At 42.4% G+C, this 25,764-nt stretch overlaps 1 protein-coding gene across 3 annotated transcripts in view; it reads left to right on the top strand.

The window, feature by feature from the left end:
• The window catches only part of DGKQ (diacylglycerol kinase theta), a 144,833-nt gene that overhangs the window by 63,172 nt on the left and 55,897 nt on the right, over nucleotides 1-25,764 (top strand). For all 3 annotated transcript variants that reach the window (XM_032767097.2, XM_075067398.1, XM_032767096.2), the window contains exons 7-10: nucleotides 6,559-6,627; nucleotides 20,872-20,972; nucleotides 22,512-22,735; nucleotides 23,737-23,827. In XM_032767097.2, coding sequence (XP_032622988.1) covers nucleotides 6,559-6,627; nucleotides 20,872-20,972; nucleotides 22,512-22,735; nucleotides 23,737-23,827 — 485 coding nt within the window. The remainder of the gene's footprint in view (nucleotides 1-6,558; nucleotides 6,628-20,871; nucleotides 20,973-22,511; nucleotides 22,736-23,736; nucleotides 23,828-25,764) is intronic.

Below are 25,764 nucleotides of genomic sequence, written 5' to 3' on the forward strand. Positions count from 1 at the left end.
CACCTTTTTCGATCAAACATGTCTTCCCCTCCATCTCACATACATTTAGTAACTTAACAGGTGTAGTGTTTATTGTGGAAACTGTAGACCAGAGTCGTCTTTGACTAACTAGGATACTGATGCTGATGATATAAGCAATCATTGATATAAATGCTACTATTTAGCAGCTCATGTTAGTAAATGTTTTGCTTTCCCTGTTTGTAATTAAAGATTTGTCCTTTCCACGTGGAAGGGATTTAATTTGTAGGATAACATTTTGCTGCCACCTAGAGTGCATATTCCTTATTTACTTTAGTTTTCAGGAGCAAGCCTTTTCTTATGCCATTGCCCTCTTTCTTTTTGTGTTTTAAATTTCAAACATCCCAAATGTAAACTTACCCTTTTTTCTTAGGTATTATTTTTGTACGTTAAGAATGAAAGGGAAGCTAAATACACCAAACTTTGCCAGTCTTGGGGAGGTTAAAATGTTAAAAACTTGTTTCCTTCAGAGCTTCCTGAGAAGTTGGATATGAGTTTATTGTTGTGGTGTTGTAGATTTGAGTGTATCTTGGTACTCATGAAAATAGATATTTAATAGCTATCACTAGCAAGAGTCATTTGTAATACATGCACAAGCTGTATTATTACCCCAGCGTCTTTGGTAATGGACCTCAATCCTGACCGATGCTTTCCCAGCTATCGCAGCCTCTCTTGAGCAGAGACACGCTAGTTTTTAGTGATCATTTATCTATATTACAAAAACCATGCAGTGAAACACAAGTGGTAAGGGCCATCTAACCTAGATTCACTGATGACTTAAAGTGACCTGCAAATGTGTGGTTTTTAATAACTGGTTTTGTACCTTTCGTTGCTTTTTTATGATGTACATAAAATGCTGGAAAACTGAGTGGTTTTAATGATTTTTTCCTACTTGTTTTTTATTTTAGAAATATCAGGAATGTTTACTCTGGACCTCTCTGGTTTTGCTGGAGGGCTTGTTCAGGGTCTCAGACAATGAATATTATTAGGTGTTTAATCTTTAACAAAGTCTTCCATTCTCAAAAATGTTAGTCATTAAATTGGAGTTAACAAAAACCAGACTTTAAAACTGTCTGATTAAAAATCCTCTAGTTCAATATTCTGTAATTTTCCTCTTGTGATGTCATCCTTTCAGAATGCCTTCATACATCATTTAACCCCCCCCCCCCACAAGTTTAATATTCATTGTTCTTTATTTGCAGGTCATCTTTAGGTGAAATTTGAACCCAGAGCTCTATGGGTGAAAGACTAGTATGTTAACCATTGCCACTCTAGTCACTAGGTTTGTTACATTAGGTGACAGCCAAAGGTTTTCTCCATTTTAATACTTAGGATTATATAGGCTCATTATACAAAGTTGCATTACCCAAATTCAGGTTGCCTGAGTACATTTTAACAGGGTACATTTTCATGTCATTAAATCTGCATATTCAAAGCACAGAAAGGAGAACATCCAACAACAAACAGTGAAGCCCCCACCACAGCACCAGACCTGAAAGCTGCTTTCCTTTGGTGGGGGACAGGTGTTAGCAGTAACTGCACTTGGATATGAACTTTATGGATTATTCCCTCAACTCTCTAATAAGTGAAACCAAAACACAAACTTTGGGGTGTTTGAAATTCTGATCTATGTTTTGTAGCTCCAGCCCATGTAGACAAAGGATATATAGTCAGGCCCTGAAAAGTCTCTCCTGTAGAGAGATCACCCAGCTGCCAGGATTCTCTTTCCTGGGTCTGGGTCTCAGCTCCCTAGCCCGAGGTTGGTAGAGCTCTCCAGGCATCAAAAGACTGTTGATCACTGAGGTGACAGTTGTGCAGTTGAGAGAGCAAGCCAATCACCCTCTCCAGTCAGGTTGCGCACCGCCTGCTAACCTGAACAGCTGCCCTGGACCTCACTGGGCACGTTCTTCTTGGCTGGTCAGCAAAGGAGCTATGCTTCTGCCATTGCTTCTGCAGCTCTTCTCTCCAGACTTTCTGAAGCACAGAAGGAAACGTTTCCAGTAGAGTCCGGCCTGGCTGTTCATAACGATGGCCATGGGAGGGCTTTTGCCAGAAGCTCTTTGGTCAGCGCGTCGGCCCCTGTTTTTCTCTGAACACTTGGGTGCCTTGATGGTACTTTGTTTGGGGCTCAGTGCATTGTTGTGGCACTCTCCATCCTGCGAGCACAACTCCCAGATCCTATTCTCCACTGGAGGTAATGTGTTTGGGGAGCAGGTGGAAGTGTCACTGCTGAGTGCCAATGAGAGGATTGTCACGCTGGGCTTTTGGACCTTGTACCTCGCCTTTCAGATCCCTTCTCCCAGGAAGGCTACGGAATCTGCTTTGGAAGCTGGCTTTTGCAGCAACTCAGAACCCCACTGAGCAGAGCACGCTGCATCAACACCAGACATGGAATGGTCCCACGCTCCCTGTCAGCAAGCACCAAGGACTAAAGGCTTTGTGAAAGGATCCTTGGTGCCTTCCTGACTGAGGATGCTGGGAGCTGCTTATTTGGTCAAAGAAAAATTCAGGATGGTCACTCTGGAATTTGCCTTCCTTGGCTATTTGCTGTGGATCTTTCTAAGGCTCATTTGCATATTATGGGCACTTCTCAAGGACTGGTGCTGTCTGTTTTGTTACAGGAGAGCCATACCACTAGTTCCTTGTTTAGCCTTCAGTGAAGGATGGTCATTAAATGCTTGGGAATAGTTGGGGCCGCTCTGCCAGGCTGACAGTGAGGTGTTGTGCCAGTTGGTTTGTTGATGATGGAGGAACCTTATTCAGTTGGGTGTCAGATCAGCTTGTGTCACCACTGGAGTGTGGGAGTCATCAGAGTTTGTGAAAGCAGCAAAGAGTCCTGTGGCACCTTATAGACTAACAGATGTATTGGAGCATGAGCTTTCATAGGTGAATATCCACTTCGTTGGATGCAGAGTTTCTGGTAACTCTCCCTAAACCCCAACTCATCCCAGACTGACCATTGGAATGTGTACGGGCCCTGCTACCCAGCTCGTGTCCAGTCTTCCCGCCAGGGGTTGGGTGCGGTACATCACTTGTCTGATTGGGGGGGGGGGGGGCAATGGTCAGAATCAGGAGGCAGCAACTCATCCCATGTTGCAAATTCTGGCTCTCCTGGCTGACACCTGTAGCACATCTCCACACTGAGTTCAACTTCTCTGGAGCTGAGACACCAGAGGACTCAGAAGCAATACAGGGACTGCTTACACTGCCCCTGAGTAACAGAGAACCTCTGGGCAAGTCTGACGTGGTGGTTGTCCAGGGACAGTTTGCAGTGAGGAATTCCAAACACCACCGCCCTAACTCGCAGTGGCCATGCCTATCTCTTGCCTAGTCTAGGGAGCTCACACAGTGGAACTCTACACCCAGGGGGTTTGGTCTCTCCAGCAATAGCCATTCACCAGTTACTCTGTTAAGGTCAGTCATATATCTGCTAAGGATTGTCAGAGTCCTAGTATTCCAAAAGGCGGTCGTGAGTCAAGTGGGCATTGGGAAAGCCTTCGGGAGGCCGGAGTGGACATTTTCTCACAAGTTATTCATCATCATACACCTAGCAAGGAAGGGTCCACATGATCACAGTCAGCTCGAGCTGATCTGTGTCACATCCTTCTGAATGTCTTCTGGATTGGGGCGTGGCAGATCAGATCACCCCTTCCTCCAGTGTGGGATGCTGGAGATGAGTTGCGTCATGTCCGACCTAAATAAGAATCTATCAATCTTTTATTACTATTACTAAAAGGTACCTTCCCCATTTGCTGACAGAGGATGGTGCTATATGTTTTTCCACTGACACCTCTTGTATCAAGGTCTGTTCAAAGCCCAGGAGTGTCGGACTTTCAGTTACCATAACAGCACCATATCGGCCCAGGCAAGAGTGGTTTTCAATGCAGTTTTACAGAGTAAAAGCTGGTCCCTTCAGGGTGAGTCTCTGGCCTCAGATCATCATTTGAGACCAAGGTGTCGCAGTGCATCCCAGCTCCGGAGCCTGCTGCTTGGCCTCTGGTAGGAATATACCTGCCAACGCAGTGTGGTATACAAAGGTAGATATTAAATTGCCTAGACATTACATAAAATCCTGTGCAAGTCTTTGCTGACAGTGCAGAGCCTTCCTGCTCATTTCCCTTGGCAAGGGTGGCAGGCCCAGGGGCACCGGGGTATAGATGCCAGCTCCGCTCCCACTGGACTTGAGGACAGATTGGTGTAGGGGCTGTGGCAGATGGTGAGCACAGGGAGCTGTTCTCAGCTCTTTTCCTCCAGGGAAGAGTGGTATTTGCAGGCTGTTGTTGGTGACTGTGGGGCTGCTCGCTCCTTCCATCCCTCTTGTTCCCTTTCAAGCTGGAAAGCTCCTTTTGAACCACTTAGTTCCTAGGAGTTTTAATTTCTTACATGAACGGCCACTTCAGTGGTAGTAGAGACTGTATCTGAGTGAATGAGCATCAGGCCCTGAAAGCGTTCCTTCCACTGTATACCAAATCTCCTAAGGACTAGCTGGTGCTACAGACTCATTGGAGGCTCCTCTCTAGTGGTGATCAAGTTCCACCTTACTGACCCTGTTCTCCCACAGTCTGTTTCCCATGCCTGAATGCCCATACTCTCTAAATGCTTGAGGTTCAGAGGTCCTTAGTTCTTTAACTAGAGCTGACTAATGCCTTAGAAAGACCATCGTGCTTTTTCATTTTACACTGACTTGATAAGCAGCCATTTCTATTTGTTTGCTTTTTGCATGGCTGTGATGTGGCTGGCCTGGTCAAGGCTTGATCACAGCAAAGGGTATTTCCATTCCAGACATACATAAGACAGGCTCGTTGCATTCTCGATGGTTTCTCACTTCTGCTTGGAGTCCAGAAGGAATTCTGTTTTAGGGTTTCATATTCCAGAATTCCTTTCTAAGGAAGAAAAGTCTAAGCTCTATGTTTTGTTTCTTCGGAATTGTCCTGGATCGATTCTATACAGTTTTTCGAATTTTGGTTCTAATTGATCGTGCAGGATGCTACTGTTGTTACTTGTGGTGGTGATGGGCAAATGTCGGATCCCTCCTTTACTTAAAAAACATAATCTCCAAAACACCATTGCTGGTAACATTGTTGGCATTGGCCTTTGGTGTGGTGATTCATTTTGTATTGATTTTTATATAATAAAACCGAACAATGGAAAGTCCAAGAAAGCAAATGGCTTCTAGCTTGTATATGTTCCTGAATACCACATGCTTCACGTGATCTCAAAGAGAATTATGTAGTCTTACAATTTGTCTAAGCTTCAAGACCAGACACTCCGGTAACGACATAACACATTTGGGTGGGAGTTAGAAAATAGGAAAAGACCTCTCCTTTCCCTGTTTATGTTTATGTAGAAGGAGGAACTAGGGAGAGGTTAAATAGACTGGAACTTGTTTTTCTGCCTGTTGCAACAGTACTATAACTCTTCACTGAGATAGCTGTCAAGTCGTTTACTCTCCAGTAGTGAGAATCCTAGTAAATGGTAGTTTTAGAGAAGGAAAAATTACTAACCTGTAAGTCTGCTTCTTTGAAGATTTCATTATATCAGGATTCTCTCTCACTCACTCACTCACCCACTTTTCCTCAAAGTCTGGAGGTTTATCTTTGTTGAAGCAGAGTTTGAGGGCCTTGGTTTTTTTTCATCTCTTCTTAAATCAGATTTTTAATCATTCTTTTTTTTTTGGCTGACTTTTTTTTTTTTGGCCAATCACGCAGTCAGTAATTGACTGGAGGTTTCCAAGGGCAGCAGTTAAACTGTGTGGAGGCTACATGTCTATCAGTATGGTGGGCTGGCTTGTATTCCACCTTGCTATTGCTACTGCTGCTCTTGGAGAACCAAATCTGTCAAGAGGAGTGCCATCTGTCTTGCACTGAAGAAGTGAGACACAGGAGTGGGATTTCAGTCAGGATGATACCTTCAGAGAAGCAAAATCACAGGTCAGTAATTTCCTCTTAATTATTTTGCCAGCATTAAACATTTGAATATATAAACTGCAAATATCATCCAATACGTTGGCTCCGAGTTTTAAGTAATAAATCACATCAAGTTTCCTCTTCTAGATGTGGACAAACAAAATTTTGTGTTATTTTGCAGCTCTTCAGTTTTGGAATTATTTTTATGAAATGGATAGATCTGATAGCATTTAATACTCTGATTCTTGTTACAATATCGTAGTTTAAAACTTATGATCAGAACGTCTGTTTTCAATTCACAGGCAGACATGACAGGTTGCAAAAGGGATGAAACTTGCAAGTAGTAATATTGAGACAATAAGTGAGAGAATTTGAGGCTATGACTCACACAGTGGTTACATGTTAATCTTTGTCAGTGTGTTACACTGCTACCTTCACTGGGATGTTGTGGTAGTGATTTTAATTTAAAAAAGCTAAGTATTGGAAGAGGAAATGTGGTCCTTGCTGTAGTGTGTGCTCTCCCTGTGACTTTTGTTGTCTTTGTTGCTTCTATTAAACTTTTTTAAAGTAAGACTCAACTATTATTTTGTGTAATGAGAAGGTAACCATCTCCTCGAAACTTTTCTTTCCACAGATGAAGATGAGGATGTTGATGGCTTAACACAAGGGTCAGTGAAAGATGCCCAAATTTCAACAGATTCAAGTAAGTGGAAGTTTAGTAAGTAGGGAATATTGGCTCAACGCAGCCTTTATTGTATTTGCTTAACGTGATTTTCCTTATGAAGAATAGTACTCCTAAATAAAGCTTCCCTTTGGTCAGACAGTTATGTTCTAATGGGAATTACAGATCTTGTGCATTTGGTATTGGGTCAGCACATCTTAATGTATTTGAAGTGATGATGGTTAGGCCCTTCTTTGAAATCCACTCGAGCATTTTAATGAAAAGAGGTGATGGTATTCATTAGATCATTGCCGTCAACCTTCTCTCGAGGTGTTTTCCACAGGTCAGTATCTCTGGAGTTAATTGCTTTCTGTAAGTAGTATTCTCGGTAAGTCACAGCTAGCCATCTCTCTCTCACAATAACAATTGGGAAATCATGTGTTTGTGTTTAATGATCCAGTAATGTTAAGTGATAGATTTGGAGGGCAGGCAGTACATTTCTTTAAAGCAACTAGCCTTTCATCTGTGGTTACTTAGGTTCGGATCTTACCCAGGACCCTCTCCTCAGGTGAGACCCAGTAAGAATAAATATCGTGGTGTTTAGATATCAGGATTGAAGCCCATTGGCAACTGCGCAGTACAGTTTTTGTACCCATTGAGTGCTTTACGTTTCATATTAGCTATTATTAGTTTCTCTCATTTTCTTGAATAGTGTCGTCAACCGCAGTTTATTAAAACAAAATAAAAGGAAGTAGAATAAACTTCTAAAACCAGCAAATCATCACATCTTTCATGATGTGGTTGCATAAATGGCTCTAGTACAAAAAAGTAGATTGAAGAAAAAGTAAAGAAAGAAAGAGCCTTCCATGTCCCCTTCATGTTCTTTCAAGATCTAAGACTTGAGGAAATTGCCGTGTGGCTAGGGCCATGCCAGAGCAATACTTAGCATAGTTCTGATCGTGTGCTCAAATGTGTTTGTGTCTCCCTTTTATTTAAAATAGGGTTTAAACTTCTCTCTCTCTGGATGGCTGTGAGGAACTGGACATACCTCATACTTCCTTATTGTAGGATCAGGTTGTGACCAGCTGTGGTTTGTCAAATAAACTTGCACTTTTTCCAGGGGGCGGGCTGTTCAAATAGTAAAGCCAAATAATCCTTTATGCGCCAGCACCTGTTCTTTCTTCCATATCTTACTGACTGAGCGTGGTGTTACCAGATTTGCCCGTTACTTTGGGGTACGCTCATTTATTCGGGTTACTCTTCGGGGAGAGTGGGGAGGGTGTCAGTCTGTAGTTCTATGCATGTACTGCTTGTATTACTTGTGTTTTCATATGGAGCTCTACTTCTCCCTTCTACAAGTTCCCTCCCAATGGAGCTATCCCACAGGACCTAGGTTCCTCCAGAACCGGCTGAACAGACACACATTAACAGAGCAAGTCTGAGTGGACTGGATCAAGCAGCACTTTCAGAATGACCCCTTATATGTCCCTGGACTCAGGGGACTGGGCTAAGCAGCACTTCCAAGCTGCCACCCTTATATGCCACCGGAATAGAGTAAGTCTGAGCAGGCTGGGTCAAATAGCACTTGCAGGCTGCCACCCTTCTGTGCCCCTGGACTCAGTAGTCTGGGTCAAGCAGCACTTCCAAGCTCCCACCCTCGTATGTCACAGATTCAACACGTCCCTCTCCCCACTTTCACGTTACAATTGTACTGGTAGTAACCCACTTGATGAGCAAACCCCACAGTAGCACTACATGGATCTTTACCTTTGGTAAGAGAAGCGTTGCTGCAGAGTAAATGGGGAAGCTAAAAACACAAAAGAATTAAGTTGAGAGAGAGAGAGAGAGAGGGAGGGAAGCAACCAGCTTAACCATAAAAGTTATTTATTGAATAATAGTGATAACCACACAAGGAGAGCCTGAACCAACATAACAGTTACATTATTAAAGGTTACAAAAGTCATGTATAGAAAACTATACCTGATCAAAGAAGTCAGGGTTAGAAAGTTTTACCTGCGGTGGAAAAGAAAATCGAGAGAGAGGGATCTCACCACTTCATGAAGCTTGAACTGGTTGGGATTCTCAGGTCGCTCAGGGTCCTGAGTGCTGGAGACAGGCAGAGCCCTCAGCATGAACAGTTAGGAGAAGATGAAATCCAGGTGGAACTGATGCAGAGTTTGGATCTAGCGCACACTTGAGTGTGGGTAGGGTTTCTTGTAGGGAAACAACAGTAGTTCAGGGGAGAACACTAGAATTGTTTCTGGGTAAACTGGTGACTCAAGGGTTTTCTTTAGGCTATACAACAGGAGCTGATCACTCCCAGCTAGAGGTGGTGTTTTCTTCCAGGGAGCTCACAGTGCAACTAGGCTGCTTCAGTATTTTGGATATCAGTCAAGGATTCATTACTAGAATTGGTCTGATAACTGCTGAGCTGGGTGTGTGCAGGCGTAGGTTCATTAACATGGCTGGAGCAGAGATCCCCCAGCAGGCAGGGCTTCCCTGCTTTTCTGTTCCCAGAGTTCCATGCGGTTCTTGCCTTGCAATTTCTGTTCTCCATTCTGTATGCTAATGGAGATGGCTCACTGTCCCATCTTTGATGCAGATGAGGCTAGGGGAGTTGCCTTAATCCTATCATCCTTGACAGGAGGGGTCTAGGTGTGTCTCCCACTGCCCTTCCCTGCCAGTCTTTGATCAGTTTTGGTTTAAGCAGATGCGGGGGGGAGGGGGTGTGTGTCCTTCATGAGTCAGGTAGGCTGGATACTGCACCCTGGTTCCCCAAGAAGACAGAGCTGACTGGTATCACTGGTATTTCTCCATCAGTGGCTGTCAAGGTGAGTGAGATGTCTATCCTGGTATCTCAGAGGGCTTGGTTGACACTGCTACTCCAGTACGCCTTACTTTATACGAACTGACCAAGAAGATGAAGACACTGCACTCAAAAAGAGATTCTAAACGTTGCTTTTCCTTACATGCATTTTTCACCAGTGTCAATCAGTAAAACTGGAGAGAACAGGAACACACTGTACATTTTCAAAGACTAATGCAAAGAATATTTAATCCCAGGGTTTAAATAAAATGTTTAGACTAAAACGAATTGCTTCCCCTTACTATATATTAACACAACATAAATGGATACAGATGTTCCAGCCTAACTGGCTCTCTTTCATGCCCTGATTTTTGATGATCACTGTGTTGGTAGGAGAGAAATTCTAATGCTTCTATTGAAAACAAGGGCATTGTGTTCAGTGGAAAGTAGTAATTACTCATTGGCTTGACGCTTTCAAATATTAATGTAAGTGATACCAGTAGTAAGGCTTTGCTCCACCTATAACTGACCCTTTCCCCTGCTGAATGTAGCCCAAGGGGTCGATAGAGATCTACTCATTGACTTTGCAGGAGGGATCTTTAAATTGGTTGCATCACTGTTTCAAGTCAAGCTCTTCTTTCAGAGTTCAGAGACTTTTACTGTGTAAAGGAACATGATGTTAGAAATGTTGATCGCCTTTATAGTTATGTAGCTAACCTGCTATTTATCTTCCAAAAAAGATGTAGTTCTTGTTTTTTCTCAATTTCATATACCTCACAGATACAGCTCTGTTAAAAAAAACAAAACAACACAACAGCAACAACAAAAACCCCACTGAAAAATAACATACAGGATATTTTGGGGGATGTGAAAGGATAGATGTCTGGCCAACTTTGGTTTGTAAGACATGCTATTTACGTTAGAGAAGGAACAAACAAGAACCATGACAAAAAATTTACAAAATAAAGAATGGTTTATAAACAAAGTTACATTAGGATCTTTTGTTCATCCTTTCTCATAATGTGAGAACAAGGGGACATTAAAAGAAATTGATAGGGAGAAAAATTAAAACTGATAGAAGCTTTTTAAGACCATGCATTATTAAATTATGGAACTTATTGTAACAAGATATTATTGAGGCCAAGAAATTATCAGGAGTAATTAGAATATTTTAGATGGATAGCACCGATATCCAGAGTTACAATAGTAAATATTCTTTTAAAAATGAGTTTGGGAAGAGATCTGAACCCTCACACTTCAGGACATAAAGTAGGGTCTGAGGGCTAGTTTATGCAGAAAGTTATATTGATATAAGCTAAAGTTTGAATTTTAACCAATATAATGTGCAGTTTCTCTTATTCCATCATGAAAGCCTTTTATTCTGGTGTGAGGCCCTTTATTCTGTTTAGCTCATGTCTTTTGGGAAGGGGTTTAAGCTAACCTGAAAAGAGTTTTTCCCACAGAGGGTTTGTACTTGTTTAATTGTACTGGTATAACTGGAGACGGAATACCCGGGATGGAAATTCCTGTGTTCCTACAGTCAAAGCACATTGTTCTTAGCTGAGGCTGTGTTTGAAAATGGTGCTGAACATAAAAAATCACAGTCCTAGTCTGGCAAGCAAACAAAAAAAACAGTCTTTAATTTCCCATCTTTGCTGATATTTCTTCAGAACTGGAGATTTAGAGATGTAACAAACCCCCAGAAGAGAGAGCTCCATAATTCTCAAAATAAAAATTATTTATGGTGAGCTTTTAGTTCCTGGATCTGCAGGGATCCCGGAACATAAAGATGCTAGATTCTCTGCCTCTGGTTGTGTGCCAGAAATCAAGGCAGGTTGAGGGCACATGCAACTTGCATGATCAGGCCATGATGTTTTTGTTCATTTAAGACTTCTGTTGGTCACAGCTGGCAATGAGAACCCCCTGCTCCCCAAACAGGTAAAAGTCTGGTGGTTAGTCTCAAAAGGTGTTCATTACAGACCGGGATTTACAGTGTATCGTGTTAGGCACCGGGCCATTCTTCCCGAGGCTGCTTCCTACTGACACTTAAGAGTAACAAACATCTTTTGAAAGCTGCTGTTGTGCAGAGTAGAGCTTCAGCCAGGTCGATGGCTTTAGTGCCATGCAAAGCTAAAACCTCCTCCTCTGGCTGGATTGTCGGGGTGTGACTTTTGAAAAGGCATAAAGCATTCTGAGCATCACACGCTATCTTCCTTGACTGACTGATTTTATTTTAGCTTTTGGGTTTTTATGATTTAGTTTAATAAATTAACAAATTCACACGGAGTAAAGGTGTGATGGCAATTTATCCTGTTCAGGTTTTTCCTCTGTTTGCAGATTCTCTTTGATCCCCTGTGCCAGTCCAGATGCTTAGGTATAATTTGTCCCTGGCAGCAGATAGGGATAGTATGTGAAATGTGTTTGAAGGTGTCATCCCCTGTACACAGGGGACTTGCTCACTGTGTAAGCTCATTGTTAGTATTTCCAGCAGGTGGAGAGATCAGTACTTTTGCTGGCAGATGCATAGGACTGAAGGGAAAAGAAAGGCTTGTGACCTTAGAAATCCCCCTTGCACTGGGACACCCATACTTTCTAGCTGTCTCCAGGGAGCCGCATACTGCTTGCTGTGGGACTCAGTGTATCTGACACCCACAGGTTTCCCAGGGAGTAACCAAGAGGACAACACTGGGGTAGCTGCACGTCATGAACATAGGCAGCTGTTGAGGAATACTCTCTCCTTCTCCCTACCCCTCGTTGCCGGGGGGAGGAGGAGGGCTAAATGATCATGTCCAAGAAACAAGGGGCAAAGTGGGCCTTTGCCTCCATCTCTTGCCTATCAAGACTGCAGCCCTGTTTGTTCAGTGGTCCCCAACCTCCAGGTCATGTAATGTGAGGGTAGACATGCCCGGATCAGTTGGCTCCACGCTCTACTTGGGCAAGTGCTGAATCTGCTGACAGAGAAACTGAGGTATTTACTGAGGATCTGCGAGCGGGTGCTGCACTTTCCACAGTGACAAAGAAGAGACTAGGTCTCAAAGGTGGGGTTTCACTCTGCTCCACAGACAAGTCAGGTCTTTTTTGAAGACGACATTTGAGCTCAGGAGAGTGCTTCACAGGTAGTCATGGTGGGTGCAGTTTATTCCTCTGGGGCACTGCTCAGATGGCTTCAAAGCCTATGATCTGTGTCCCCTGAAGCTAGAGGTGAACAGAGGAAAGTGGATCAGATGCTGCTCTGATGTTGCTCATGGCAGATGGTTGAAAAAGTTCCATGAACAGCTGTTAAGGCGCAGGGCGAGCATGGAGTCCCCATGTGAAAGGCTGGCAGCTCTCACAGCCTTGTGGTCCAAAAACCCCTTCGAGCTGGAGTTTCGGCCTGTCTCATGGTAAGAAGGTGAGACCCAGTAGTGATGAAACGACCAGTGATATAGTCAGAGAACCAGGATGACATGGGGAAAGAGATTGGTTTTTCAAAGGAACAGCCGCATAAAATTCACATGATTCTTGTCAGTTTCATAGCTGCCCAACTGAGTTTTGAATGGCAGCAATGAAACTGACCAGAGTCTTGCTAATTTCTCCTTGTTGCTGCTTGGCACAGCTGAGAGCAGAAGTAGTACAGGTACTGGAGCAGGCAGGGTACAGTTGGTTTGCACTTCGTTCATATTTGGAAGATTTTCTTATTTTTCAAAACCTTAAATTCTGCTGATACTGCTGGATTAGGCTCCTGTGCTTGCCAGGGAAAAGCTTGCCACTCATCATTGATTGATAGATATTTTTTTCAAGCTGTGCTTAGATTTTTGAAAAGTAAGAAAAGAATAAAAAGGCTCCTCCTATCCACAAGACTCTCAAAATATGAGGAAATCTTTTTGGTTTCACCAGGTATTACATATTCTGTCCCCAAAGAAACTCAGTGTTTCTGAATCAGGTTTCCTGGTTTGGTAAACAAGTACCTAACATTGACCCTTGCAGTAGCCTCCTGCTTAAAAAACAACAAAACAAAACCAGTTTTACTCTTTAAATTGAACAGCTCTGAAAGAACCCATTGATGGAAAAGATAAAAGCAGCTTTCAGAAGGTGAAACTATGATTTAGTTGTAAGAAGAGACTTGAGGTCTAAAGACTTGAAGATGGGAAAAAAAATTCTGTTGCAAGGAGTTATTTGTATGATGCATCAGTTGATAACTCTCATATCAGAAATCATCTTATAATTAGTTATATAGTAGAAAGAAGCAGCTTTTAGGTTAAACTGTGTGCCAACTTCATTTCACAGTTGATCGTCCTAGCCTTTTCCTTTGACAATGAGAATTGGAGAGGATACTAAGTGCAGCGTTATCTAATGTAAATTACAAATATTTAAATATATTTTCCAAAAGAAAAGAAGTCAGACATGTTGTATGCAAATTATTTACATAATGCCCCCTTTGTGGTGGGTTTTACACATAGATCAGAATAGAAATATCTGTACAAATGACTAGTTGTGGTAATAAGATGCTGACCGAAGAAAGGATGTCATATCTAGATGACTGATTTTACTAACGGCTGCACTGAGCATTAGCATCAGAATGAAAAGTGTGGGATTCATTTCAGAATGTGGACCTGATGGTCAGTCTAGGGCAAGAGTTGTGTAATTACATACAAATCTTTCTCTTAGAGTACAGTCATTACCACTCTACAAAGTGTAACATTTAAAAAAAAAAAAATAGTCCTGTTGAAAGAACTTCACTGTGCTGACTTGAATCTGGAGAGACCTTCTAGTTCTTATTAGCTCAGAGGGCATTCTGCATACTCCTAGTTAAATGGTCTTGCATGAGTTCATTCCCAGTAGCTGAAGTGAAGTAAAGCAGACAGTCTTTCCTCAGATTGTAATACCAGAATCAGTCAACATACCTTTTAAGATGGACTATGCCAAATAAAGACATAAAAAAGGATTTCCATTTATCTGAGGACACTTCCAGTCTGTGGCCGCGTCTAGACTACGCGCCGTATCGGCGCGTTAAAATCGATTGCTCGGGGATCGATATATCGCGTCTGATCTAGACGGGATATATTGATCCCTGAGCGCGCTTATATTGATTCCGGAAACCCAACGGAGTTCCGGAATCGACATGGCGAGCCGCGGACATCGATCCCGCGCGGTGAAGACGGGTGAGTAAATTGATTTTAGATATTCGACTTCAGCTACGCTATTCTCGTAGCTGAAATTGCGTATCTAAAATCGATTTTACCGCGTAGTGTAGACCTGGCCTTTACCACCTATCATTCTATTCCCCAAGCCATCTTCTGGAAGAAGAATTTGGGCTCTCTTAATGTTGTCAGTCAATACAGTATATCTAGACTGTGTGTTTCTTAAACCGATCTTGGGCACTGTGAGGCTTCTATAAGGTCGCTGTTTAGATCCCCATTTTTAAAGCATTCTTCCAGGAAAGAAGAAACTTGAGGTCTGCTTCCAAAGTTCATTTCACTGTGGCAATAGGCAGGAACGAAATCTGCTGCAGAATCAGGGAAGGTGGAGCGCAGTAAGATGGAGCTCTCGCTGCTGCTTCTCTAAGCATTGTTTGTAATGCAGATGGCTGAACTGGTAGGTTGATTCAAGTTGTCTTTGAGTGTAGTGTTCTAGTCACTCTTTTTTCCTATGGCAAGCACCCACCTTTTCACCCCTTGTACCCATTTCCTCCCTTGCAGTGGCTTTAAACGGAGCTGCAGCCTTTTTATTCTAGCTCACATCTTGGGATGCAGTGGAAAGGGCCGAAGCAAAAAGCACTAGAGAGGTGGCAGCTCTTGAACAGCGGTGTCCATGGATACAGCCCTTGGCTGCAGAATGTTCAGGGCTGTGAGTCCTAAAAGATTTTCTTCTCCTCTTTTTCTCCCCTTTTTCCCCACACGGAGAGACTTCTGCAGGCCTATGGTGAATAGTGAGAATCCTTTAGTTGAAAAAGGCATTTCCTAACCTTAGCATCTTTACCTTTGCATCAGTCTTCCTACAGCCTTAAGCAGGGAAGAGCCATCTATCTATGCCCTGCCCACCCTGCTTCAGAACAGGACCCATCTCCATGGCATCCAAAAAAACAAAAATAAATTCAATACATTTCTCCCTTCTAACGGAAAATCAGAACATGGTACTGATGATGTGTGGTGTACAGTATCTTAGGGTGGTTGTAAAACATCCATATAATGGAGGCAAAATTTGAGCACTTATTGTATTGTCTCATATTGTAGTGATCCTTAACTACTTCTGACAGATGCTTTGACCAAGTTCCTGCTGAGGAATGAAATGTTCCTCTTGTACTTGCTGCAGAATGTACAGTAGAAGCCCTTAGGTGCTTGTCTTTGGGAGAGTTTGGAGCTCTACTTCAAATTTTCCTTTCGCTCCAAGGGGATTTGAGAGGTATCTGGGCCTGGGGATCTTTGGTTTGCTGGGGGTGCAATGACTTGCACCCGGGTGGGGTTATTCGGGCAGTTGGCCTTTGGGCAGTTGGCTTTGATATGTCCCGTTTCATTACACTTATAGCATCTCCCAGATAACGGGTCACTGGGTTGAAGTAAGTTACTGAAGACTGGTGAGGTGGAAGGATAGGGTGTCGGTGGCTTTCCTTGGTTTGTAGGTGGGGTTTTGTTTTTTTTGTTATTCCCTCGACTGTGAGTAAACAGCTTTTCTTCTAACTCCATTCTTCTTTCAAAATATTAACTATCGAAGTGTGAGTACAAAGGAACCAAGTACAGTGCTATGATGTGCTTTGATTGTATTTTACCATCGGGTGCGTTGTCTCTGCTGGAACTCCACTTTTTAAATCAGACTGTTTATTCCATGATTTTTCTTATAAGCAAAGCGCTGTATTGACTTCTATAGCCAGTGATGACTATCTTTTTCTGTGAATTTTCTTTATCTTCTATTATTACCGCAATTCTTTTCTAATCCTGGTTCCGAGGTTTTTGGTTTTTCTCTGGTGATGCTACAAGCAGGAGGGGTGGGAATCTCTTTGAATTTAGATGCTCTTCCTAGGTTTGAAGGCTATCGCTCTCACGGGAGGGTGACTTCCCTCTTGTCTTTTGCACCTTCAAGGCGTGATAAGGTACTGCCCATCGCACAGGCTCCCCAGGGGCGAGGCCAAAGGGGCGTACAGATCACGAGGGACAAAGACGGGAGGAATTGCTTCTTCCGTTTGGATAGGGAGACAGGGGTCTGGCGCTCCTTTGGGGGTCCTCCCACGGAACGTTCGGGAGGCCAGAGAGGGGGGCCCCAGGAATTTGGGGAACCAGGCTGATAGTCAGCTCAATACTATCTGTGGCAGCAGAAACTAATGATCCAAAGCTGGGTATAAGCTTGGGAGGATTCAACAGTAAGCACCCAGAATTTGTACGCTAAGGGTCAATTTGGGACGACGCTTACACACATGGTGAGCACGCGTTTTATGGAATACGAATCCAAGAAGCCAGTCAAGCTACATTATTTTTCTTTTTCCTGCTAGGATAGCAGGGAGAAGGGTTGTTTTAAAAGTCAGCCAGAGAACGTTTTGTTTCTGCCTACTTTAGACTTGCATTTTATACACACAGTCTAAGAAACATTACAGTCTTTTGGTAAACAATTGGGACTAAAGGTATCCCAGGCCAGCAATGCACACATAAATACAGAAGCTTTGTTTGGCAGTTGCCTATCACACAAGCCAGAGCAAGTCACCAGTTTCTGGCAGACTTCAAGAACAGAAAGCCGGCCAATTCACAAACAAACACGCAGAGCACTCCAACAAAAAACAGAAACCATGAGTGATATCAAAGAAGAGCAGAAAAGGAAAGAGCCCGGAACAACCATAGACAAACGAAAATAAACAAGGAGACAGCTGGCACTAATTAAGGTCGAACAAGACGCCCAGGATGCAACTCACAGAAGAGAACAAGAGCCAAAAAGGCAGATCACGAAAGACAACTTCAATGAACGAGAGCTGCCTAACCAAATAAAACAAAAAGAAGATGAGCTGGTCGCCCAAATAAAACAAGAAGAAGAGCGGCGGTACTACGACGACAAATGGAAAAACAACAGAAAGAAGTAAGAGGAGGACAAACAGAGAAAGCATGAACTGTGAATGGCGCAGGCTAGGCAAATGTCTCCAGCCACTCCTAACCCTACAGCGCCATTTTGCTGGTCAACCGCACAGGAAAATTTCCCAACTACAAGGCAGGTGATGACCCGGAAACCTTCTAGGAAATTTCGAAAGGGGCTGTATTGGTACAGCATCCCTGAAAACCATACATGCTAGAGCTGAGGCCACACCTCAGTGGATCCTTAGCAGACGTGCGGCTCAAATGCCAAGAACAAATGAACGATTAAAACTGTTCAAAACCAAGGCCAGATCCAGATGGGGATAACCCGGAATTCACGCCCGTCGGTGTTTCAAGAACAAAATTGGAACACATGGGTATTCCCGACCAACGCCTTACTACGTTGGGAAGCATTGTGCGCTGGAGATAATCAGAACCCAGTTCAAACCTTTGAAGAACTGCGCCACTCATAACATGGACTGCATGTTCTGGATGTTCTGAGAGACATAACCCGGTACATCCTAGATGAAAACCCAAAACTATCACCGATGCGGGGAAGCTTGAGCCAAATGATGGAGGAGCAGAAAGCAAGAAAGCTACTCGAAAAGGGAGTGATAATACCCCAGGGCCACACCGACAATAAACCTACAAGCCAGCACGGCAACAACAAACCCTACAACGAGGGGCAACCCAGAACAAAGCCAAAAACCTCCAGAGGTTCCCACCCTTACTTTTGAAAAATCCGGTTTCCTGATTGGTCCTCTGGTCAGGTGTTTGGTTCCCTTTGTAACCCTTTACAGTAAAAGAAAATTAACCCTTACCTTACCTATCTACTTATGACAGGAGCTCTACTTCAAAATCTGTCTATTCCCCTGAGCTGCTGGCATGGTGATAGGGTTGTGGTGGATCACAGTTCAGATCCTCCAGTCACAAGCTCCTGCTGATGTGCTGTGCTCATCTCCTGAAGGACAAATGCTCAGGGCAGCATTGATGGGCTGCAAAAGGAGCAGCATCCATATTGCCATAGTACGGCAAGAGGGAAGATCCACATGATTGAAGGCCTTTGAGTGAGGGGGAAGTAGCAGGGTGACCCTGAAGAAGAAAGTGTGATTAAAAAATCAATTGAAATAAAGACTTTTCAACATACTAAAGCATCCCATTCCCCTGCCTCATGGGAGCCTTCTGTGCAAGGCTAGCATCCCTGCTGTTTAATACAGCCCAGCTCTCCTTGCTTGTCATCACACAGAGTTGGAGAATTTTTATCTTCACATCTGGTTTCTTTCATAACCGTAGCAGCCGCGATTGTAATGAGGAGAATAAACAGGACACTTGCAGCCACTTGTGCATAAAAGCTTGTGTTCATAATACATACCTTGTAAAAATATAATATAAACAAGATCTTGGCTCTTGCACTCATTTTGTACAATATTGCCATCATGAATATCAGAACAGAGTGAGTTGCTGGGCCTGAGGACCAGGCATACATCTGTATTGCTTCTCACTTCCACACTGAGTGGAACTTGTTCATAATGTGGCCTGGACGCCTTCACCCGCAGGTATTAAGTTACACAATTCTGGGAGTCATGCCCAAAAGACATTGGCAGCACCTTAACAGGCAATAACTTTTGTGTTATGATGGGAGTGGGAGGAAGGGCAATGGAGAAGCAAAATCTTAGAGGAGGGGAAAACCTAACTAACAAATACCGTCCTGTCCTCCCCTCTTTCTGCACCTCCCCTTCTCCCCCAATCTCAGCCAATGTGTAGGCTTTACCTCTTAAGAAAAGTGGAAAGGAAATAGAAGTCTTGCACTTTCTACTGCAGGACATAGGCCAAGGGTGAGGGGCATAGAGAGAGAGGCCTTTTGTCTGGAAAGATTCCGCCTGTTATGAGCATAATTTGGTATGGACCATTTGTTCCAAACCAGGCCTGTTAATTGTGGTGACAGAACGTGTAGTAGAACTGGAGATGATCCATAAGATATGCTGTTTCTGTGTCTCGGATGGCTCTGGAAAGCTTGCAGCAAAATACTGATGTGCCCAGGCTGCATTTTTATTGTCGGCACTGATGGCCTGCCCATCACTGTCGTGTCTGGGTGCCTGATTAAAGAGATGAGCTGGGCTGGATATCTCTGCAGGATTCTGCACTTTTATGCCTTGTTTTTACAGTAGCTAGTTTTTCATTTTACTCATCCATGTCCACCCATCTTATCTGCTGTCCTCTTTCTGTGGGAAATTCTAATGGGTTAACACAATAAATGGAACATAGATATCAAGATTATTTGCGGGCAAAATCCCTTGAGTACTTACTGTCATACTCTGAACTAATTCCAAGTGAGGGAAGAAGTTGTATACCAGTGTAATGAAGTACACATACATGTATTTCTGTTGAACTCAAGGTTCATTCTTCACTTGCTTCATATCAGGGTACAAAAAGGATTTCAGGCTTTTCTTATTTCAGTCGTAAAAGGTATTTGCCCACATTCCATAAAGGTTCCACTGAGTTTGTGACCATATCAATGTGTGCTGAATGCACAAGGAGTGATTGGTTACGAGATTGGATTGGTTTGAGAATGCGCCGAACATGGCCAGTGGAGAGTGACCTAGAGTTCAAACTGTAAATCACACCTCTAGAGCAAAAACGGTATGTCATTTATGCAGGAAACTGGGTAACAGCTGTGATATATTGCCAGACTTCTCTGTTCACTGGGGACCGTGAAGGGGACTAAATATAACTAAATTTGTGTAATTAACTAATATTTTTAAAAAACGTTCAGTGGAGTGTATCAGATTCCACCACTACCTCAGTTCTGTGGAGGGCTGAAGCCAAAAGCCTTGATTCTTCGCCATTTGGGAAGTATTAGTATACTGTCTGCCTATAGCTCATCATTTGTGGCAGTTTTTATTGGACATTTTAGATTTAAAATATAACGCAGATCAGGAAAGCATTTGATTTTCAAAAAATTGTGGGGCAATTTAAAAAACTTAATGTAATAATTTAAAATTTTCCCTTTGACATTTAATTGGTACTGGTTATTTTAAACAATGTTTTGTTCTCCAAATCACAGTCATCAGACTTGCCACACCTGTTCTGAAGGCATCAGTCTGTTACTTTGGGTTCCATGTTGCTGAATTGGTAAAGATTAGACTAAGGAGATTTGAAATTAAGGGGAAAATAATTAGAAAATCATGGACAAAACACTTGGATGAAAACTAATGGTGAAATTGCCATTTGAAAGAAATTTTTAGTTCATTTTGCCCTTGTTAAGTTACATTTTAGCCTAACAGCAGGAAAATAAAAGTAAACTTAAGAAAATGCAAATAAATGTTACTCTTTAAAACCGATTAAAAGCAGATTTTTGTAAACTGCATTGTCCACTGGTTGCATACACACTTCTTATTGTGACACGACTATATTAAATGTTATTGTAATGTAAACATTTGTTTTCTTTAGGTAAACAAACATTAAAGATATTTGATGGGAATGATGCAGTAAAACGCAATCAATTTCGACTGATTTCTGTTCCAAGGATTGCAAAAAGTGAAGAGGTTGTGGTAAGAGACTGTTAAATGGATAGCGACTTTGTCTGATAGATTACGTTGGCCTCCAGCTATCCCAGCATACCATGATTTACAAATGTAATGCATCTCACAACGCCAATGACAAAACCTGCTTGTACCCTAGCTAGTATATTAGAACATAATTTGGTTCTATCTTGCACTGTTGATATTCCTGGTACTTCAGACCATTTTATGAGTACTGATGTAGATATGCAGACTGCAGAGACTTCATAGATGTGTGCAGCAACCATTATGTGTTAAGCTGTAACTCACCTATCCTGTCGAACATTAAAAATGTGGTTTTAGTGATAGCTGGGATATTGGCTGGTATACCAGGGTTGCTAATGAGCCCCCTATTCTTCTCTCTAAATATATAGTATTTAATGATTTTAACTTCCATCTGGACAAACACCAGAGGGTTACACGTACATGAAACAAACTGTCTCTTAAGACTGCTGCATATGTCCATTTTTCTGTTTACCAAACAAGGCGTACTAAAATTGTTGTTGAATAAAAACCCAGTGCTCTGCAGAATGAGGGAAAGGACAGAGTGATGGGAGCTCTTCCTGTGTTCACTCTAATAAGCTCTCTGATAGATGCAGGGTGAGAACCTATATAGAATATCACCAATGTTTTTCAGCTTCAGTCAAAAATAACTGTTATCATTATAAACCCCCTTCTGCATTGATAATGTGCACAAAATTAACTGAAATTTTGAAAATTACTCTTGATGATCCACATCCAAATAGTTAAAAAAAGAATATCCAGTGCAAAAAAAAAATTGCTTTTTAGGATTGCTTAGTATTTTTCAAACATAATTATTTTGGCTGTTTTCTTCTCCCAGATAAAAGAAATTATTAATTCACAAAAGGTGCCATCCTAGGACATGTTTGCTCCAGGGTCTATGGTGGCCAAAGGTGATGCAGGCTGTGATAGAAGGGCTCTAGTTTTGAAATTAGGCTGTAATGGCACAGGATGGCTACAGAGTTCCCTATGCTGCAGGTGGAGTGGTCTTTACCTGGACAGGAGAGCCCCAAAGAGGGTGATGTGGACCTGGGGAACAGAGTGGCTGTGAAGCAGGGATGCTTAGGGCATCCGGGGCTTAAAGTGGTCTCTGATTTAAACCTGGATCAAAGGCAGGCAGCTGTATGCCCCACAGCTCAGAGAAATACAACCTACCTCTCCATACAGGCATGAATCCTGAAGCTGTGTCTACTGCAGCTCACTACATTTATATTAAAAGGATACATCAGTCAAAATTGCCATCGCCTGACAAAAATACTACAGGCACTATCAAAAATCTAAATATTGGGATTCTAGTGAGAAATTTCCTCTTGTGTTTTTACATCACTAAAACTTTGTTGCGAAACCATGCACTTATTTTCGATAATGGCCTGCCGGCTGTCTTTATGTTCCCTTAAAAGAATCTTTTAGAGTAAGTGAACTGACTGAATTTCATGTGTGTGTCCCAGCCAGACATCAGTGCCCGTTTTCAGAGGAGGGCGAATCACTCTCTTTTCTGTGCTGTTGTAGGAGGCAGCGCTGAGGGCATACTACGTAAATGATGATCAGCAGCACTATGAGCTCCAGACATTTTCTCAGCAGACCTTGTTTTCTGATGACATCATCAACAGGAATGATGCCCCTGAAGAAACCAACCCAGGGCCAGTGTTCAGAGAGGCGGTTCCTGAAGCTTGGATCATCAGAGCCAAATCTAAGGATCACGAAGTAATAAGAATTTATCCCAGTTGGCTGAAGTGAGTAATTTCCTTCTTTTTTCAAGGTTACTATGCTCAGCCAATTTTGCCTTCTATCCTGGCCAGGAAAATATGTTGCAGTCGTTAAAGTTGCACGAGGGTAAAGGAGGACAAAATCCACTACATTTCAAGGATCTGTCTTGGTGTAACAGATACTATTTTTTTAGCTTTCATTTTTCTTCATTTCCAGACTCTGACATTAACTATTACATTTAGCCCCCAGTCTTACATGATTAACAGTCGACAGGTGCCTTTGCATGATCGGGACAGATCCTGAGTCTTTCTTTAGTTGTAGCACATGTTAATCCAAGGAGACATAACTTTTTAAGCAAATAGTATCCATGTACAAATGATGAGCAGAAGCTTTCTTGTGAGAGCTTCATATTTTTTAAAGGAAATGTTCAGATTAAGATACGTATGTTACATTCTTTTCCATGTTAGTAACAGATCAGATGATTAACACTTTTTTTAATCTTATTTATTTTTTACTACTGCAACTGTTTTGCATTTTACGCACCCTCCACAGTGAAATAAGACTGATCAGTTTACAGTCACTTTCGTTTTATAGTTCCACCTTTCATCCCAAAGGTTCCCAAATTGTTTATGAATTGGGTGTCTGTCCTTGCTGCTGAGATTGCTAACTTCGTCCCAGTTGTATTGACAAAAACTTTAGTCCACAGTCCAGCAAGTGGGACTGCACGGACAGAGGCCCAAGGGTTTCAGTGGGTCGTCAGACAGGCCTATTTGTGTGGAGTCACCAGCAGTATAGAGGCATCAGTGACTGGTCTCTGGGATAGTCGGTTCCCACCTGTCCAATGTGAGTGGGACTGAGGCTTGTGGACAGCTTAATTTTATCAGCTGGTAACAAGTTTTTTTACTGAATAGGGCTGAATTGTAACTGGGATCTTAGAGGAGGAGCTCTCCAGATCCAATACAATCTCCTGAGCTAATCCAACTGCATACGTGATTTTAATTTTAAATATTTCTTTTTTTTTGTCTAGAGTGGGAATGGCATATATCTCTCTGCGAATAGATAAGGAAAGCACCACCCAGACAGTAATTAAAGAAGTTCTTCCGCTATTAGGACGGCAGGTAAGCAATATAAAGCTCATAAGCATTTCGTTGTGCTTCGTATGAACTATCCAAACTGTTCATTCAAAAGAAAAAGCATACTTTACAAAAATGTATATATTACCTTCCCTCTACTAAATAGTCTTTTAATGCTCAGCGAATGAGAACTGCTGCCTTGCGTGGTGCCAAATTGGGGATAAAACATTACCTGAACATAATAAAAACCCACAAGGTGGGTGAGGTAATATATTTTATTGGACCAACCTCTCTTTCTGACAAAGCTACTGCACTGCATAATACTACAGACCGAATAGTGTTATACTGAAAGCCGCCTCCATTTCTTATGGGTCAAGCAAATTTACTCATGCAAAGAAGAGAATTCTCAATCTAGAGCATACATCTTTTGTGCTTCTGTATCTCTTGAATATTGACATCAGGGTGATACGCAAGACCAAGTCCTGGTGGAACTAAAGAAAACCTTGCATTCTTTTTTGAGTGTCTTCTGCATTGTCCCACTCGTAGGATGTGCTGACGAGTGCAGGTCAGGTGGTGGAACCTTCTCATAACAGGGCTCATGCATCTCTCCTGTCCCCCCATCTGCATTCCTGAACATGCTGAGGGCAAGATGATAAAATGGGACGTGGCACCCTCGGCTGCCTTAGCATCTTCCATCCACAGCAACAGATGGATGTACACCTATTGAGTTCCTTTGGTTCCAGATCCTTCACTTAGAAGATTGTGGTTCCTTAGTTTACTGTTTCATAGTTAGTGTTAGACTTAGGATAAGTTACCTGTTAAGTTTTATTTTTAGTATAGTTTAGAGAAATCTGTTTGATTCCATTTACTGGTTCCATGACAGACCTGAAGTTGAAGAGACCAGGCTTTCAAAGGTGCAGCTCTTGTCCAGCAGCCTTCCCGGCATAGCTGCTCATAATAGAGGTTTGTTGAAAGCTGCTGTACTTCACGATGCTCTGTTTGCAGCGTATTCAACCTGAGAGCACGCAAGGAGTTCCAGAACAGGCTGAAAGCCCTTCTGTTTCAAGAAGGTTTCACTGTGAAACCCCTAGGAGATGGTACCTCTTCAGGGTTCTGATCAGAAGGTGAAAAGTCTAATATGTGTTCTGGACACCTCTGGGTCTCAGAAAAAGGCCACAATGCAGAAAGCTCCGTCTCTGAAATTTTGTTAGGAACGCTGTTTGCAACATTTGATATAACTCTGTTATATTTTTTTTGTTTCCTAATTGGCCAGTTGCCATCACATCTATTGAAGTTCGCCTTTTGTATAAACTAGAAAGTTAAGAAACATAATGCCTGACTTGAAAGTACTGATACCAGGGGAGAGTGGGCCAGTTAAAGTTAGTTTTGATCTCTAAATAAGTTAAGAGTTGCTTTACCCACTAGCTGGCCAACTGGGTGTATTCCATAGCGCTCTCAATGTTTGAAGCTCTCTGTGTTTGCTATTTGGGTTAAGATTGAGATTATGTGCAATGGGTGGTGTTGGCGAGGGAAAAGAGTTTATTTTACCTATAGTTCTATTCCAAACTCATAGAATAGCCTTTGCTAAAGGATGTACGCAAAATTCTGGTAGCCTAACTGTTTACACCGCTGCAATTTTCTTGTTCAATAAAGATCCAGGGTTAGACTGGATTAGGGTGGCCCCAGCCCACTTCTGCTTTGAGCTGGCTGGCTTGATAGGACCATAGAATTGTTGGAATAGCTAGTCCACCTTGTTTAATGAGTTTGTACAAAGTATCTGCTCCCACTCTTGATTTTCTTATTCCATATACATTCTAACATCCCTGTATTCCTGAGGTAATCTGAGATTATCTGAGATAATCGCGGAAAATTTTGAAACAAGAAAATTATCCTTGCAAGAATATTTGTTTTGACTGTGGCTATTCTTCCTGACCAAGGAATTGCATACGTCCCCAGCACTCCAGATCTTTGTTCATTAGTGA

Source organism: Chelonoidis abingdonii, chromosome 6, assembly GCF_003597395.2.
Source record: "Chelonoidis abingdonii isolate Lonesome George chromosome 6, CheloAbing_2.0, whole genome shotgun sequence".
In the NCBI taxonomy this organism is placed as follows: Eukaryota; Metazoa; Chordata; order Testudines; family Testudinidae; genus Chelonoidis; species Chelonoidis abingdonii.